This window comes from Hibiscus syriacus, unplaced genomic scaffold, assembly GCF_006381635.1.
Source record: "Hibiscus syriacus cultivar Baekdansim isolate YM2019G1 unplaced genomic scaffold, ASM638163v2 tig00112688_pilon, whole genome shotgun sequence".
Taxonomy (NCBI): domain Eukaryota; kingdom Viridiplantae; phylum Streptophyta; class Magnoliopsida; order Malvales; family Malvaceae; genus Hibiscus; species Hibiscus syriacus.
The window spans coordinates 216,347-235,725 of record NW_024063384.1 but is presented as its reverse complement, the minus strand read 5'-3'; the positions used below and the strand labels follow the sequence as shown (position 1 = coordinate 235,725).

At 33.3% G+C, this 19,379-nt stretch overlaps 1 protein-coding gene and 2 pseudogenes across 1 annotated transcript; 2 read left to right on the top strand and 1 right to left on the bottom strand.

The window, feature by feature from the left end:
- Positions 1 to 1,898: 1,898 nt before the first annotated feature.
- LOC120182541 lies at positions 1,899 to 4,578 on the bottom strand (annotated as a pseudogene).
- Positions 4,579 to 7,856: 3,278 nt separating this feature from the next.
- On the top strand, positions 7,857 to 17,097 carry LOC120182568 (annotated as a pseudogene).
- Positions 17,098 to 17,729: 632 nt separating this feature from the next.
- LOC120182593 lies at positions 17,730 to 18,967 on the top strand. The gene is made up of 4 exons (XM_039187522.1): positions 17,730 to 17,982; positions 18,115 to 18,406; positions 18,491 to 18,568; positions 18,672 to 18,967. The coding sequence occupies exons 1-4, from the start codon at positions 17,771 to 17,773 to the stop codon at positions 18,726 to 18,728; spliced, it is 639 nt and encodes a 212-aa protein (XP_039043453.1). The 5' UTR covers positions 17,730 to 17,770; the 3' UTR covers positions 18,729 to 18,967.
- Positions 18,968 to 19,379: the final 412 nt, after the last annotated feature.

Here is a 19,379-nt window from a genome sequence, read left to right as displayed (position 1 = left end):
CAAAGACAAATACTAACTTGAAAATCGCAACGAGAGAATAGCAACGCGAAATGAAAATCGCAACGAGAGAATCGTAACGCGAAATGAAATCTAAGTGAAATGGTTAATCTATTATTGAAATGACCAGTAAACTTATCATCAGTTTCAATATGAAAACCTACAATAATGCAAAAATTTCAAAATAAAAATAATTAAAAAAACTAACCCTCGGAGGTTGATTTTCCATTTCTGAATATTGTGAGGGATTTCTGACCGTGAATGGTTGTGAGGGATTTCGCCGGAGATGGGGACGGAAATCTTCGGAGATGGGGACGGATTTCGCCGTAGAGAGTGAGAGATGGAGATGAGACTGAGTTGTGATTTTAGGTTTTAGGTTATGAGTTGCGATTACGGGATTTGTCTTAATATTCGTTTTGTAATTTGAAAATAAAATACGTGTAGCGATTATAATGGCGCTTTAAATATCGCGTTGCGATTACGGATTCTCGTTGCGATTTTATGTATTATCGTTGCGATTTACGGATACGCGTTGCGATATACGGATACGCATTGCGATTACGGATACGCGTTGCGATTTACGGATACACGTTGCGATTTACGGTACGCGTTGCGATTATGTGTTCGCGTTGCGATTTTCATATCGCGTTGCGATTCTGGAAAATCGCAATGCGAATTTGTACTATCGCATTGCGATTTTCAAGAATCGCGTTGCGATTTTGGAAACTGATTTGCGATTCTGGGGATCGCGTTGGGATTTTGTTGGTCATTTTGGCAAATCCAAAAAAAATTGGTTAAAATCGTATATTATAAGGCATTTTTGGTCATTGAGGCGATTTTCTCTTTATTTTATCTAGAGTAATGGTTATTAGCCGCACGATGTTGTCCGACATTGTTGATGAAGTATTATTTTTTATTAGAAAATTTGAATCATTCGTTTTCGTATCCGACCGTATCTTATCATAAATGTTTTATATATTCGAATTTATCGAAAATAAATTTTATAAGAAAAAATTAATAAATGGTCACATATGAAATTCTATTAAATTCATATTTAATTTTTAAATAACGACTTTAAAAAATATATTTAAAGATTTTTTAATAATAATACACGCTATTCATTTGTGACGACCCGACGCGTTAGTCACTTTCATAGTACGACTTCCTAAATACTTTACGTATAACTACGATTTTGACTCCATTTATGTCCAAAATTATATTTCGTATTACATTAGTTTAATATTTTATTTTGATTGAATATTTGATCTTGTCAAATGTTAATTAAATTGTTTTAAAATAAAAAAAATTATTAATTTAAATGTAAACTGAAAAAAATAAACTCGAATAAAATAAATGCGATCTAGAATCTAGTATAACTCAAAGATAAACATCAAATAACTCAAGTTGATTAATTTTGAATTGATTTTAGAAATACGCGAAAGATTGTATATACAAAATTGTCAGGAATCATAATAAAAACAAATAATGAAGAAAAATTATACAATTAAACAATAATATCGATATACATGTGTGAATCTTATATTTATTCAATTAATAAATATAGGTTTAAATCATTAAACATAAATAGAACAAACCAGTGTGAGATTAGTAGTGCAAACTTTTTATTAATTAAATATATATATATATATTTATATATAATGTTTTAAATATATTTTATTGAGTGATTGAATAAAAAAATTTATACGAGTCACCGTCAACCCATACTAACTTTTACTGTTTACATGCAATGCAGGGATGAACACAAAATTTTGTGTTAAGAAAATAAATTTATGAAATTTTAGAGAATAACAAACTTATAAAATCTTAAGGGATAGAAAACATATTATCAATAGAAAATATTAAAAAATTAAAAACTTCATAATACACTATCCAAAGGAATGCATCGTTGAAATCAAACTCAGATCATCTGTTCGTAAGAATCATAGTTTCGTAAAAAAAATTCAGTGGTTTTAGGTCCCAAATATGATATCACGACATTGTAATTGTCATCTTAATAACCCTTTGTTTCTGCATCCAAACTAAAACAACAAAAAAAAGATGGTAGCCAGTGTAAACCCTTTGTACCAGGGAAAACCCTTACACAAAAAATTGAGATTCAAAATGTTTAACCTCACTTTGCAGTCAAGATCTTGATCACAGATGCAGTTCCGATCCGATGCAGAGCGACAATGGAATCCCCTTTCCGGCAGAGTCCCTCTGCCTTGGCATGCTGCACAGCAAACTCCAAAGCTTCCTCAGTTGTTTCTTCATGAGAAGCTCTGGCAGATCCAGCATATAAAACCGGGATCAAACCGCGATACACTAGGCTGTGTCTTGCTGGAGTTTCGTCGCTGCATGACCAATCGAACGAGGCGGTCATGATCTCGGGGACGGCCACGGATAAAATTGGCATTCCCGGACGGTACTTAGCCACCAGCTTTGCAGTACTTCCTCCCCTGGTTAAGACCAATATAAGTGCCGCTTTGGCTGAATTGCTGTTCTAACAGCTGATGAAGTCAGGCTTTAACGGACTCATTGGAACCGGTGAGTGTTCCATAACCCTTTTGAAGACATCTCCATAGTCAAGAGTGCTTTCTGCTTCTACACATATTCTGGCCATGGTCCGAACAGCAAGTTCTGGGCAAGCTCCAGCAGCAGTCTCACCACTTAACATTACACAGTCTGTGCCATCGAGAACTGCATTGGCAACGTCGGTGGCCTCGGCCCTTGTTGGCCGGGGAGATTATATCATGGATTCAAGCATTTGTGTCGCAGTGACAACAGGTTTTCCTTGAATGTTACACTTGTAAACCATCACCTTCTGCGCTAGAAATATCTTTTCGATCGGAATCTCCATTTCGAGGCCGCTCGTGCCACCATAAACGCATCCGAGTTTGCAAGGATGTCATCAAATTTGCTACCCCTTCTTGATTTTCGACCTGCTATCGTTTCAAAGAGTTAGACATTAACCCTACCAACACAGATATGCATTATACAATTTCTTCCTCCCAAGAAATTATCATCATTGGATCACACTATCATGATTTTCTTCTTTAAAACACTTTACTGACAAAATGTAAAACAAAATACGAATCATATCTGAAATACTTCAAACAGACCTTCGACATGAGAAGAATATTCTTAGCATGCTTTCCGAGCAGCTTGCGAACCTCTACGAGATCCGAACCTTTTCGAACAAAGAAAGAGCAATCATGTCAATCTGGTTTGGAACTCCCCATTGCAAGATATTCCTTGTCTTTTTCAGTCAAGATTGGGAGGTCGACAACGACCCGGAAGATTAACATTCTTCCTCTCACCAAGCATCTTGGAATTCTCGCAGCGACAGTGAACCAAACCCTTCACTTTGTCACAAGACAAGACCGTAAACGAGATTGTACCATCGGCACAAAGTATGACCATCCCCGGTTTGACATCCTCGGCCAACTTTTTGTAACTCATACTGATCAGTTTCTCATCACCCTTTATGGAATAATCGGTCGTTATCGTGATTTCTGACCTTGTTGGAGCTGAATTTTTCCATCCTTCAGAAAACCAGTTCGGATCTCAGGACCCTGGAAGTTTACAAATGAAGTAACAGTTACAATTAATAAGCTTTTCCAGGTCGTAGTTAAGACAAATAAACAAAACTCTACTCCTTTATAAAAGATTGTCGACATTGGTCGTGTTAATACACAGAGCTCTTCGTATTATACTCTACGCTTAGAGAAAAAAAGAGCAAAGCAGCATTAAATTCCGGCCGCAATGCATCCGTAATTTAAAACATAGTTATTTTTAAGAAACAAATTACATCGTAACATCTCAACATCTGCAACAGCGGACCGCAATTTAGTACTATATAAGTCATAGACGACTAGCCAAGGAAAATGAAGACTCGGAATAACGTAAGAGTATCTACTCGTTCTAATACACATTCTTCCCATATTATAGGAGTCAAACATATATGTCAGAAATGCAGATATCATCTGCTTGGATCATGGTTGGCTAATTAGAACAGAGAACATAAGCTTGGATGTGAGAACCAGATTTACTAATATTAGCAATTATTCACTAATCATCATTAATGGCTACAAAATCAAACATGATCCTTTGAAATGAAGCAACAAAACAAAAGTAGCAAATAAGAACTGATCGGAACAATAGTTGGAGCATATCATCAAGCACTTTGATTGCTGCTAAGCAAACTATTGAAGCATGCAGGTTGAAACTTAGATCTACGATCACACTGATATCAGAAACGAAAATAACAAAGAAAACAAGCATAAAGAGAGATTCAAAGAAAGAAAGAAAAGGGTTTAAAGAAAAACGAGCCTTGGTGTCGAGCATAACGGCGCAGAGAATACCGGCGTTGAGCATGGCGGCCCTGAGATTATCGAGGGTTTCCTGATGGTATTCGTGAGATCCGTGGGAGAAGTTGAAACGAGCGACGTTCATGCCGGCTTTTAACAGTTTCTCGATCATGGGGATTGACCTCGATGCAGGACCCAGAGTGCATACAATTTTCGTCTTGGGTTTCTTCTCCGTTTCAAAGAGACCTCCTTCATGATTGTTACTCATTTCCATTTTAAGGAAAAAAAAACAGATCTTTTTTGGTTGTTCAACGGAGTAAAGGCTAAAACTTTAGATGAGAGCAGAACAGAAGCGTGGTAGGAGACAAGACAACGTTGGTTTAGTATTTATTTAGTGCAAAAATGAAATAATAGAGTGATAAATTAAAGAAAAGAAACGGTTGAAGAGCAAGACGGAAATCAGTGGTAAATGGAGAGGCAGAACATGTTCCCCTCAAAAATCAAAGATTTGACATTACACAGATTTCCGAGGTTTTTGTTAATTTGACCCTTGAAAAAACCGACAACTGGAATTTCCAGAAGGCAAAAAGCCAATATCGCCGTATACGCAATGTTAGACTCACTCTAAATCCTATTGCTCAAATTTTTAATTTTTAATTAATAGTTGATTAATTTATATGTGAAGAATTAATAAAAATTAATAATATTAATAATATGTTCATCTAGTAGAACGATGTATTAAACCTTTAAATAATATCAAATATTCGAATCATGATTTTATGAATGAAGAAAATTGAGTTAGAAGAGTCATTTTCGTAATAGATTTCTCAAAAGTCTAATTTGGATTAAAAAATCAATAGATTGAAAATCAATGATTATAAAAAATTAATATTTAAATTATTTTATTTTAAATAAATAATTAAAATAAGTACTTAATGTTTTATTTAAATTTCATTTTATATTATTTATTATAAAAATAATGTTACTCATAAATATATAACATGTGATATTCATTCACCCTCTTCTTTTCTTCCCTTGATCATTTAAGAAAACAAACTTAAATATATATATATATATTGAAAATTAATTTATCTTTAAAAATCGAATAATCCTAATTCTCAATAATTTTATTTTGAGAACTCATATATTTTAATTGTATTAATTTTGATTTATGCCTCTTTAATTTCATTTTTTTTATAAAAGCTTAAGTTTTAAAATTTTGTCTAAAAATATTTTAATGGTGAAAAATTTATCTATATTACAATGAAATTAAATCATCAACTCTAAAATAATAGTATCAAAATATTTCATTTCTCTTATAAAAATGAGTTGGGTAAAATAACTACATTTAAACTCATAAAAAATATACTATCTTTTAATAGATGACCTTTAATTATAAAATTCAATAGTATTAAATATTTATTTTAATAAAAAATATTTTAAACTAATAATTTATATTAATGTGTTTATTAACCATCAGATTAGTTTTTAAAATTTTACAAAACAAATGATCAAATTTTAATAAATTAAAATAAGAACCAATAACCATAAGAGTAGTGAGATGCAATTGATCCCTTGAGTAAGGTCAGATGTTCAAAATTTGGCGTTTTTTAATTTAATAAACTGGGTTAAGAATGATGCTATTGTCTATATAGTATCTTATCCGAATTAATCGAATAGTAATTAAAAGATAGTGGTTATATAAAAAGAAATTAATTTTAAACTTTTCATAAAATAAAGAATTAGAGAAACTTTTTGTAAAGCTTTCTCAATTCTCAGTATGGATACAGATTATGAACCGCTAAGTAGCTCTCTCGCCAGCCCTGTCTTTGTGCCTGTCCGGTCTTTCAATAAACACCAACGTCAAATCAGGGGGACAAAGCACAAGTACCATCCATAGGAATAACAAAACAATACGCCCACCCCCATAAAAGACGACTAATATACGATTAATATATAATATTATCAAATATATTAAAATATATTTAATAAATTTAATTTAACGTTATTTATTATATTGACAGACTAATAATATTTTAGGTAGAAAAAAATAAAAAATTATTAAAAAATTTGGTAATCGATAAACTTTGGTTATCGGTAAATATCGATACATATATATAAGTATCTATACTTATTTCAGTGTGAAAATATTAATTTAAGGTTATTTTTAGTGAGTTTTAAGATATTAATTTAATAATTATACACGTCTAATGGTTTATTTTTACATTACAGTATATATTATTATTAAATTAAAAATAATAAACATAGATATTACATATTTATTATTATCTTTGGTTAAAATTATTAAATTTAAATTTTAAATAATATTTTATAAAATATCAAAACAATCAAATAATTTTTGTGTAAATGAAATTATTAAATTAATATTGTAGGTGAAAACATGAAACACTATTAAAAAATTTTGAAACATAAATTACATAACTTTCAACAAAGTATCGATACATCTTATAAAAAGTATCTATACTTTCAACATATCAGGTGGATTTGACCGGTTTTATCATAATGAAACTGATTTTGTCATATTTTTAACTGTTATATTGTAAAGTATCGATCCTTTACAATATGTAGCGCTTATTGTAATAGGTATCGCTTATATAATGTAATAGGTAGCGCTTATATAATGTAAAATAGGTAATTGCGCATTATATAATAAAATAGGTACTGTTAATTACTAACGCTTAAACATTATAGCACTTATATAAAAAATATGTATTACTAGAAACATTATACTTCAACATATCCGGTATTTTATCGGCTTTGTCATAATGAAACTGGTTTTGTCATATTTTTACCTGTTATATTGTAAAGTATCGATATATTTTTATAAAGTATCGATACTTTATAGGCGCTATTACTGTTTTTCTTTTAAATTCCAAAAGTGTCGATACTTATTTAAATGGTATCGACACTTTCAACATATCTGGTAGGTAGTTTAATGTAATAGGTAGCGCCTATTTTTTTTTACCGTTTACATTATTATACTTGATAATGTTTTAAGTAAATAACCGATTATGTTATCCTTGGTAATATTTTAGACGTTTATTTAATATATTATAATAACAAATTAAATAATTAACATATTTTATTATATAAGCACTACCTTTTACGTTATATAATCGCTACCTAATATATTATTGTGCTTGATAATGTTTCCAATAATTAACTAATTTTATTATATAAGCGCTACCTATTACATTATATAAGTTTTACCTAATATATTATTGTGCTTGATAATGTTTATAGTAATTAACCTATTTTATTATATAAGCGCTACCTATTACATTATATAAACGGTACCTAATATGTTATTGTGCTTGATAATATTTCCGGTTAAATGATATAACATAACCGGTCTAAATTTTAACCGATTATTTATTTAATTGATCACGTCATTTTTTAACCGTTTTTTAAACGCACCGCAGAATTTCCCCGCCCATAGATATTCATTTTTCTACCAACATTCCAAAAACAAAAGCACACAAATATTTCAACACCCTTTTTCAATATCTTCTAGCTAAATCCAATCCAAAACCAAAAACAACCCCTTCGTGGTCCCATATCCACTACAACCATGGCCAAGCACTAGCCCCCTACATCACCATTGTTGTCACAATACTTCTCTCTGTTTTTCATGATAACAGAGTCTTTTCATTTTATTTTTTTCTTTTTTTGATCCGGGGTTTTAGTTTTGGTTCGTTCTAGGTTTTTTCCGTGATGGGGAATTGCTTGTGTAAGTGGAAGCCTTCTGTTTACAGAGTTTCATCAAATCCCAAATCAGGTTCGGAACTCATGATTTTCAAGTATCATAGACTCTGTTTTACACTTTTTTTCTTATATGTAAAATATGTTGGTTTTTCAGATTCATCGAAAGAGCATGCGAAAGTAAAGAGGGAAGACAGTAAGCTGTTATAGATTGAAGAGAAATAGAGAAGAATTCGAGAGAAAGATGAGAGAATAGAGAGGATTCAGAGAGAAGAAAAGTTCATTCATTCATTTTTCTACCCTCAAAATGTGATTACACATCAGTTTTATTTAGATACAGACTGTACATAGAATCTAACAATTGCCAGCTGGCATTCTCTGCTAACAAACTCCTAACAAACTGATATGTATCATGCTTTGGTTATTACAGGTCCTGGGCCGTCCTGGTTGGGCCACTCCCTTTTGCTCTGGATCACTGTAGCTGACTTCAACCCATCAGGTAATCCTCTTTCTTCAATTCCCGCTTCAATTACCTCTTTTCTTTCAATTCCCAATTCACTCTCCATAATCCCTAACCCTCGTTCTTCTCTTCCCAATTCCTCTTCACTCATTCGTTCCTCCTCTTCTCCTCCGACTTCTCCCTCTTCTCCTCCGACTTCTCCTCCGACTCTAACAATACCCACCCCACGAGACGAGCCTTGTCCCCAAGGATCAAAAGCAGGAAACTGCCCCCTGAGAACCGAATAGTCCTCCCAGGTATCATTCGAAGCATCCAAATTCGTCCATCGAACCAAAAGTTGAGTAACTGGTCGATTGTGTCGATTGATTATACGCCTACCCATAATCTTCAAAGGTTTTATACTTAATTGTCCGTCCTCATCAACTGCAGGAGGATTTGTGGCGGCAGGGGAAGAGTCCCCGATGAACTTCTTCAAAAGGCTCACATGAAACATTGGGTGAAGCTTCGAAGAATTTGGTAAGTCCAAACGATAAGACACCTCTCTGATTCTCTCCAATATTGTATATGGACCATAATACTTGGCTGCTAACTTGAGGTTTTTTCGCAGAGCAATTGAGGTTTGTCGATAAGGCTGCAGCTTCAGGTAAACCCTATCTCCAACAGAAAAAACCCTTTCTGATCTTCTCTTGTCTGTATGTTGTTTCATTCGATTACTAGCCACTTCTAATTGCTGTTTCACCAATTGTCTGATCTGTTCTCTATTTGTGACCATAATCTATACTGTTTGTAATGTAACATCAGTAGACCAAACCATAATAGGTGGTTTGTAGCCATATAAAGCTTGAAATGGAGTAAGTTTAATAGCAGTGTGATAAGTGGTATTGTACCACCACTCTGCCTGTGATAACCATTTAGCCTATTTCTTAGGTTGATAGAAACAAAAACCCCTCAAATATTGCTCTAAACATTGATTAACTCTTTCTGTTTGACCATCTGTTTCTGGATGGTAAGCAGTGTTGAAAACTGTCTGAGTGCCCAACTGCTTCATCAGTTCTTTCCAAAAAGAACTGGTAAAAGTCCTATCTCTATCTGAGATGGCCATCTTAGGCTGACCATGTAACTTGTAAACATTGTCTAAATATAACTTAGCAACATCAGCTGCTGAATAGGAATGAGATAGGGCCAAAAAATGACTATACTTTGTAAATTTATCCACAATAACCAAGATGCAATTCTTCTTGAATGAGGTACGTAGTCCTTCTATGAAATCCATAGTAATGGCTTCCCAAGCCTGATTAGGAACAAGTAAAGGTTGTAATAGACCAGGCTTAGATATATGTTCCACATTTGTTTGCTGACAAACTGTGCAACATCTCACATAAGTAGTAATCATAGCTTTAAGTTTAGGCCAATAAAAATTAGACCTAACTCTGTAATAAGTAGCCTGAATTCCTGAATGACCACCTTGTGGAGAGTCATGTAAGGTTTGAATAATTTTCAACCTAAGACTTCCATGAGCCCCAATATAGACCCTTCCATTGTATCTAAGAACAATATTAGAAAATTTCCATTTATTGTCTTCAGTAGGATTGATAGCCAGAATTGAAATCCAATTATGAGCTAAAATATCACCTTGATAACTGTCCTCCACTTCTTGCACCCAAGTAGGAATTAAAAGTGTCACTCCTAAAGTAAAACACTGAGCTTGGTCTTCCCATCTTCTAGATAAAGCATCAGCAACAACATTTAATTTCCCCTTTCTATACTGTATAGTATAGTCCAGCCCCAATAGCTTTGTTAATCTCTTCTTCTGAATAGTGATAGTCAATTTCTGTTCCAACGGAAATTTTAAAGGCTCATGATCAGTTTTAATAACAAAGGGTCCACTTTTCAGATAATGCCTCCACTTAAAAACAGCCAAAAGAGTAGCAAGATATTCTCTTTCATAAATAGACAGTGCTGAATGTCTAGGACTTAGAGCCTTACTCATATAAGCAATAGGTCTACCTTCCTGTGACAGAACAGCCCCAACACCCCCAGAACTTGCATCAGTTTCCAAATAATTTTTTTTAGAGAAATCAGGTAATGCCAATACTGGAGCAGAACACATAGCTCTTTTAAGATCTTCAAAAGCAATGGAAGCATCAGAATTCCACTGAAACCCATCATTCTTCAAGAGTTGTGTTAAAGGTCTGCTAATAATACCATAATGCCTGATAAACCTCATGTAATACCCTGTCAATCCCAGAAAACCTCTCAAAGATTTAATGGTCTTAGGTATGGGCCAAGTCTGCATTGCTTCTACCTTGCTAGGGTCAGTAGATACCCCTGCAGCAGAAATTATGTGACCTAAATACTCCACCTGTTGTTGTCCAAAAAAACACTTGGACAATTTTGCAAATAATTTATTATTTTGCAAAACTTCCAAAACCATTTGCAAATGCCTCATATGATCCTGCATACTACTACTGTAAACCAAAATGTCATCAAATAAGACCAAAACAAATTTCCTAAGGAATGAATTAAATAAATCATTCATAAGAGCCTGAAATTTAGCAGGAGCATTAGTAAGGCCAAAAGGCATCACCTTAAATTCATAATGGCCTTGATGTGTTCTGAAGGATGTCTTATAAATATCTTCCGGTCTGATTCTAATCTGCCAGTATCCATACCTCAAATCAATCTTAGAAAAATAAAATGCCCCATGCAACTCATCCAATAAATCCTCCACTATAGGAATAAGGAATTTATCCTTGATTGTCATGCTATTTAAATGTCTATAATCCACACAAAATCTCCAAGTTCCATCATTCTTCTTAATAAGAAGGCAGGGTGATGCAAATGGACTTTTGCTAGGCTGAATAACAGAAGAAGTAAGCATACGAGCAATCTGTTTTTCTACCTCAACTTTCTGATTATGAGGAAACCTGTAGGGTCTTAGATTAACAGGTGTAGCAGTAGGCTTTAGAGGAATAGCATGATCATGAGTCCTCTGAGGTGGTAATCCTTCTGGTTCAGCAAAAACAATGTTGTACTTGTGCAAGACTTGTTGTATTTCAGTAGGAATAGGATCAGAATTCCCTGACATAGTCAACAAAACAATGTGACCCATAATATCTTAATCCCAAGCAGTCATTTTAAGTAAGGTAGCCCCTGAAATCTGCTGTAATTCTGAGGAAGGCTGTTGGCCTTGAATACATATCTTTTCTCCTTGATGGTCAAAACTCAAGGTCATATTATTGAAATCCATCAATATAGGGCTAAACAATTTCATCCAGTCAACTCCCAACACCATATCACTACCACCCAATTTAAGCAATCTGAAATCATATACAAAAGTGTGTCCCTGCATTTGCCATTCTACCTTATTGCATCAAGCAGAACTGAATAATTGCTGACCATTAGCCACAGTGATAGCCAAAGGATAAGGGGTTGTAATTTGTATACCAGCATCAGCCCACTTAGGAGTCAAAAAACTATGTGTACTCTCACTGTCAATTAAGATATTCAATGATCTGCCCTGAATAAATACTTGAATTCTCAATGTAGTATGTCCAATAGAGCCTGTAATTGCATTCATAGAAATTTTCAAAGTTTCCTCTTCTGCTTGTGGAGATTATTCTGAATCAGTAGGAAAAATTTCTAATGAATTTTCAAACTCTTCAGTAATCATATTCAACTGTCTGTTCTTACATTGATGCCCTAGAATAAATTTATCACCACACTTAAAATAAAGGTTATTCTGCCTCCTGTAATCAATAAGATTCTGCCTGGGGTTTTGTAGTGATGTAGGCTTGGAATTAAGTGGCACTGAAACAGGTTTAGAACTAATAATGGGGCTTGGGTAGGGTGTGGATTTAAAAGTAGGCTTCAGCCTTCTGTTTTCAAACTCAACAGATAACTCATAAAGCTTTGCATGTTTACATGCTTCAGACAAATTCTTAGGATCCAAAGCCTTGACCCTATGTTTGATATCATCCCTGAGTCCACTAATAAAGAGTGAGACAAAAAAATCCTCATTTAAAGTAGGGTTCTGTAAAAGCATATGAGGTTACAATTCCTCAAATCTTTCTTGATAATCCTCCACAGACCCCTTCTGAGTCAATTTAGTAAATTCCTCCACAATATCAGAAAAGGATCTGTCACTAAATCTGTGACACAGATCAGCTTCAAACTCATGCCATGCTACATGATGTTTTTGCATAATATACCCATCAAACCAGATTTCTGCCTTGCCTGTTAGATACATTGTACCTACTTCCACTCTCTGCTCAACAGGAACATTGCAAATAGAAAAATACTTTATGCATTTCTGAATCCATCCTCTCGGATTAGCCCCTTCAAAGAAAGGCAGTTCTATTTTAGGTCTATGCCACATAGTTCCTGTATTGCTAAATGAACCCCCTGACCCCTTTCTTTCAGCATCCAACCCCAGCATAATAGGCCTAGAGTCACTGTTTTCACCCATTTGATTATCAGGCTTAGAACTGTTCTTAATAGCTAAACAAGCATCAGGTTTACTCTTTAATATCCCAGGTTCATCCGTTTTATAAGTAAATCTAGACTTATCATTTACCACAGTCACCAAAACATGGTTTTTTCCCTATTTTTAGAATTATCAGGAGATTGTACCTGGTCTCCAGCAGAATGCTCTTGCTCCCCTGTTCTGTCTGTCAGAATCTTAAGCAGTTCCTCCACATAGCCTTGGTTAGTAGCCATTCTGGACTCTAAAGCAGTGATTCTATTCTCCTGACTTTCCCACCATTTAGGTGGATTACTTTCATCTTTGCCTTGTTTCACCAACGCAACTAGATCTTCAATCTGCTTTTGTATCACAGACAAATCAGTTTCTGTCATAGCTTGATTCTTCTTTTTCATGCCCACTAAACGTTGCCAGAATCTAGGCTCTGATACCAATTTGTTATAGATTGAAGAGAAATAGAGAAGAATTCGAGAGAAAGATGAGAGAATAGAGAGGATTCAGAGAGAAGAAAAGTTCATTCATTCATTTTTCTGCCCTCAAAATGTGATTACACAACAGTTTTATTTAGATACAGGTTGTACAGAGAATCTAACAATTGCCAGCTGGCATTCTCTGCTAACAAACTCCTAACAAACTGATATGTATCATGCTTTGGTTATTACAGGTCTTGGGCCATCCTGGTTGGGCCACTCCCTTTTGCTCTGGATCACTGTAGCTGACTTCAACCCATCAGGTAATCCTCTTTCTTCAATTCCCAATTCACTCTTCCATAATCCCTAACCCTCTTTCCTTTCAATTCCCAATTCACTCTCCATAATCCCTAACCCTCATTCTTCTCTTCCTAATTCCTCTTCACTCCTTCGTTCCTCCTCTTCTCCTCCGACTTCTCTCTCTTCTCCTCCGACTTCTCCTCCGACTCTGACATAAACTGCCGTCGAATCCGGAGGAATTAGAAGACCTACGCGGCGGAGACTCGACGGTGAAACCATTGATAGCATTCACATTCGAAGAACTAAAAATCATCACTGCGAATTTCAGGCAGGACCGGTTATTGGGTGGAGGCGGTTTCGGGAACGTATACAAAGGCTTCATTGCCGAGGATTTTAGGGATCAGATTCAGCCTCTTCCTGTTGCTGTGAAAGTTCATGATGGTAATAGCAGTTATCAAGGTCATCGTGAATGGCTGGTATTTTCCCTTTCCCTTTTTGAGTTGATTTTCCGGAAAAATCTTAGCTGGTGAGAAAATTGTGTTAGGCAGAGGTGATATTTCTAGGGCAGCTTTATCATCTGAATTTGGTGAAACTAATTGGATACTGCTGTGAGGATGATCATCGGGTGCTTATCTATAAGTATATAAAGGTTTCAAATCGTGATTAGGGTCGCGTTTCAGTCATGTCTCGTTTATCACGATTGTGGTCATAGCGATCGTTGTTACGACCCTAGCAAGTATATCGAGAAGTAGCGCTACCGTTATTTCATGGTCGCGGACCTCTATTTAAAACCCTGAAATATATGGCTAATGGGAGCGTCGAAAACCACCTCTTTTCTAGTAAGTTTCTTATATTTTCATGCTCAAATTCATTAGTTATAAATTTATTCCTACTACCACCTACTCTTTTCGAATTATTCTTTAGTAGGGCATAGTTAATCAATAATTTCATTATTGGATATTTGCATGAATATGTTATTTTTAAGGGTAAAGTATAGTAATGGTCATTGAATATTTATGAAGCTTGCATTTAGGTCCCCCAACTTTTAAAAATTGCAATGTATTTCCCCAACATTTAATCTGTTTGCAATATGGTCTCCGCACGTATGAAAATTAGGTTAAATTATATAAATGGTCACTGAATTTTTTGGGTGCTTGAATTTAGATCCCCCAACTTTTAAAACTTACAAAACAATCCTCAATTTCATTCTAAACCCTAAATTCCAAAATAATTCAATTACATTCTAAAACATAAATTCTAAAATACTTCAATTTCTTTTTTTTTATAAACGACGCCAATGTCACTAAATTATTAATTAATTTACTTTTTATATTTAAAAACATATGATAATTTTTTAATATTAATTTAAAGACATGAAAAGTTTTCAGTAGTAAGAATATATGATAATAATTCATTTATTTAAAAATAAATATACTTCTGATTATTTGTGTATGTTTTTATATCTAATCATACGTGTTAATATATTTTATATCTTTCATATAAATATTAAGACTACATAAATAGCATAGTCAAAAACTTATATATGAGTTATGTTAATTATAGTAATGATGTATAAATATATTTTATTTTTATGTCATTTCTATTATAATTAAAATATAAATATTACCATGATAATTAAATATTTATTTACTTATTACATCGAATATTTTTTGTAGAAAAATTATTTAATAAAATCATAAAAAACACAATAAAAAAATAAACACTGAAGTTGATTACTTCAAAAATAAAATAAAAAAATCAATAATTTAATATAATATGCCCTAAGTTGATGATAACAGTCAACTCAAAAGAGATGGGGTTTGTGTCATATTTTCGTAACGTACGTAAATTTTTTATTTCATGGTCACGTATTCTTTTAGTTCTAGCACGATCTATTTTTTAATTTTCTAATACACTTAACAAAATTATATTATAACTCGTTAAGTGATTTCATAGGTAAAAAATGTTATTTTCTTTAAAAGTTTTAAATTCAAACAATTGTGTTTGTAGGGTATTTCTATATTATTAATAAATTAAAAAAATTGAATAAATACTATCTTATAATCACATCGAACTATTAAAAAACTAAATTATAATTGAAATAAATAAAAATTATAAGGATGTCAATTGAGGATTTTGATTTTTAATTTTTTCAGTGAGAGATTGTGTTTTTTATTCAATTTCTTCCATTATCATTTTTTATATTTAAATTATTGAAGGTCACTAAATTTACATTTACGAGGAGGGAGTGTATTTTTTTTCTTCACAAAAGTAAAAAAATCAAAACGCTATCACGTTCTTAAAGATAATCTAATATATTCCTCCTTAAATTGAAATATTTTAGAATTTGCGTTTTAAAATGTAATTGAATTATTTTGGAATTTAGGGTTTAGATTGAAATTGAATTACTTTGGAATTTGGGGTTTAGAATGAAATTGAGGAATGTTTTGTAAGTTTTAAAAGTTAGGGGATCTAAATTCAAGTACCTGAAAAGTTCAGTGGCCATTTATATAATTTACCCTAATTTTCATAGGTGTGGGGATCATATTGCAAATGGATTAAATGTTGGGGGACTATATTGCAGGTTTTAAAAGTTGAGGGACCTAAATGCAAGCTTCAAAAATGTTCATTGACCATTACTATACTTTACCCTATTTTTAATTGTTATATTCAAAAGAGTTTGTTAAACATAATGACAATATTCACATCATCTCATAAGTTCTTGTTCGTTTCATAATCAATACGAGATTCATGGTTTCTCTTTACGATCATCATACATAGCAGGCATGCAGTTCTGCTTATTTCAAAGGTTAATTAATTCCAAAAAAAGAAGCAATTTTGACAGGAGTATTACTTCCTCTTCCATGGTCAACTAGAATGAAAATCGCAGTGGGTGCTGCTAAAGGACTCGCCTTCCTCCTTGAAGAGGACAAGCCCGTCATCTACCGTGATTTCAAGACCTCTAATATTCTACTCGACCTGGTTGGTTATTGCTGTTAAATAGATCATCATCTTGCTTACGTTTTCATGGATTCCTTTAATGGTTTTTGTTTCAACAAACTGGATTACAACGTCAAGCTCTCTGAATTTGGTCTAGCCCAAGACGGACCCGAGGGAGACAAATCTCACATTTCCACTCGCATAATGGGCACATATGGCTATGCAGCACCCGAGTACATCATGACCGGTATCTTCTTCTCACTGCTCACGCATTAGTAACTGGCCTTATCCGTCAACTTAACTATATACTTGCTTTTGTGCCGGACATTTGAGTCCTCGAAGCGATGTGTACAGCTTCGGGGTTGTCCTTCTCGAGCTTCTCACGGGAAGGAAACCGCTCGACAAATTGATTTCCTCATCAAAGCCTTTCACAAAGCTGCCATCCTAGCTTATCACTGCCTCAACCAGAACCCGTAAGCTTAGGTTAAGATATTAAAATGGTTATGAAAGGTGAAGTGTAGAATAACGAATTTACTCATGACATTAAATTAGTTAATCTAATGACTTAGGTACGTGTGATTCCTTAGGATCACTAATAATTTGTATTTTCTGTTGATTTTTGGTTGATAATTAAAATAAAAGGTTTCTAAACTTATATTTAGATCGACTTATATTATAAACCATTTCGACAGTTAATATGATATTCAGAACCCAATTGAATGTTAAAAGGATAAAAACTTAATTATTTTTTCTTAAAAAATAGAACTCATAAACCTATGTATTTATATCTATTTACAAACTTAATGATACCGGTGCATATTATATACACAAACTTTTATAAAAATCTTAATATAATGTTTTCCCCATCATATTTTGTAATTTCGTTACTAGTAAATAATAGATAAAAACTTAATAATAATATATAATAGTAACAAATGAAAAGAAATCAATAAAAAAATATAATGAATTAATTCTAGCAGTTCATATATATATAAAAAAGAAGATTAAAAGTTAAAATAGGGCGACAGAGGAAGAGAAGTGAGCGCGTGGGTGGTGTTGGTGAAAACATATAAGCGCCGTATTAGATACTTTCGAGTTGAAGTCATTGTTAAGTTCTACATTCGTTGGCAGATCTTTGAGAGGAAAGTAAATGGAAATGCAGGAAGGGAAAATGGAAAAAGATTTCCTGTTGCAATGGGGAAACAGAAAGAAGCTAAGATGTCCCAACAAACTCAAAAAACAGCACCACTTTGGCAACACCACCAGCAGCGGCCGAGGCGGCAGCACTTCCACGACGCCACAGTCTTTACCTTTGCCCAACAAGAAAATCTGCCCCTCGCCTGTTGCCAATCGTCACAAAATGTAAGACAAAGAAAAAGATAGCCAAATTCTTCTTCAATTTTTGTTTCTAATATTTTGTTTACTGATTACCCAGAACTAGTAAATGAGTCTACAAGTGTAATGAATAGATCTGCGATTTGGGTTTTGTTACAGAAATTCGGATTTGGGAACGAATAAACCAAGAGCGGCATTGACATCACCGGAGAAGGAAGATAGATACTATGCAACAAGGGGATCGGGTTCCTTGATGTTGGATGATAATCACAATAATAACACAAAGGCTTTGATGGATCAACAAGTTAAGGAAGATAAAAGGATTGTGTTGCCGAGATTGTTCACCACATTATCTAACAAAGAAAAAGAACAAGATTTCATGGCAATGAAGGGATGTAAGCTTCCTCAAAGGCCCAAGAAAAGGGCTAAGTTGATCCAAAGAAGCATTCTCGTGAGTTGAAATCTACCCTTTTAATCTTTTGCCGGGATTTTCATCTCTTCTGTTTTCTGATTTATGGGGTTTGATCTTGTGTAGTTGGTGAGCCCAGGGACATGGCTATCAGACCTGTGTCAGGAGAGGTATCAAGTGAGGGAGAAGAAAACTTCAAAGAAGGTATAAATCATTTGGTTTTGGCATTTTCACAAACATGTTTTGATCGAATTGTTTCTGGGTTTTGATTTATGGCGTCACCTTGTTTGATTTTCGGATAATGCAGAAACCGAGAGGATTGAAGGCCATGGGAAGTATGGAGAGTGATTCTGAGAGAGAGTGACAAATACAATTCACAAAGGAATGAATGAATCAAACTCTGTTGCTTTTGGTGGTCTGCCTGAGAATGGGGAGAGATGATTAATGATATTATAGCTTTTATTTCTAATCTTTTTTAGAAAATTATTTTTCTTATATGGTACCATTGTAGAAAATAGAAAGGGGGAAATTAGGGTTTGTTGCTGGTGTTTGCTTTTGTAGGTGGCAAAATCTGTGATCAGATTTGGATTAATTAATTAATTATGTTTCTGTTCGTATCAATGTCATCTCCAAAGACTTTAAGGAAAAATATATATTTTTCATGTAATTAAAATTTGACTCGAAAAAAAGTTAAACTTTTAACTCTAAATTGATTCAATTTATAATTTCATTCGAGTCGACTTAAATTTATTTTAATTCGTTACAAAATAGAATTTGGATAATATACGTATAAATGAATTAATTTTTAATTATAATATTTCAACTTTATATAATATATGTATATCACATGTAAAAAAATATTAATATACATATTATAATTATAGAAAATCATTTAAATTAAAATTATAAGAAACCATTTAAATTAGTTAAATAATATTCTAATATTTTAAATAATTACAACTAATTTTTAATAAAAACTAAAATAACTCGATTTGAAAAAAAAAATCAAATAAAA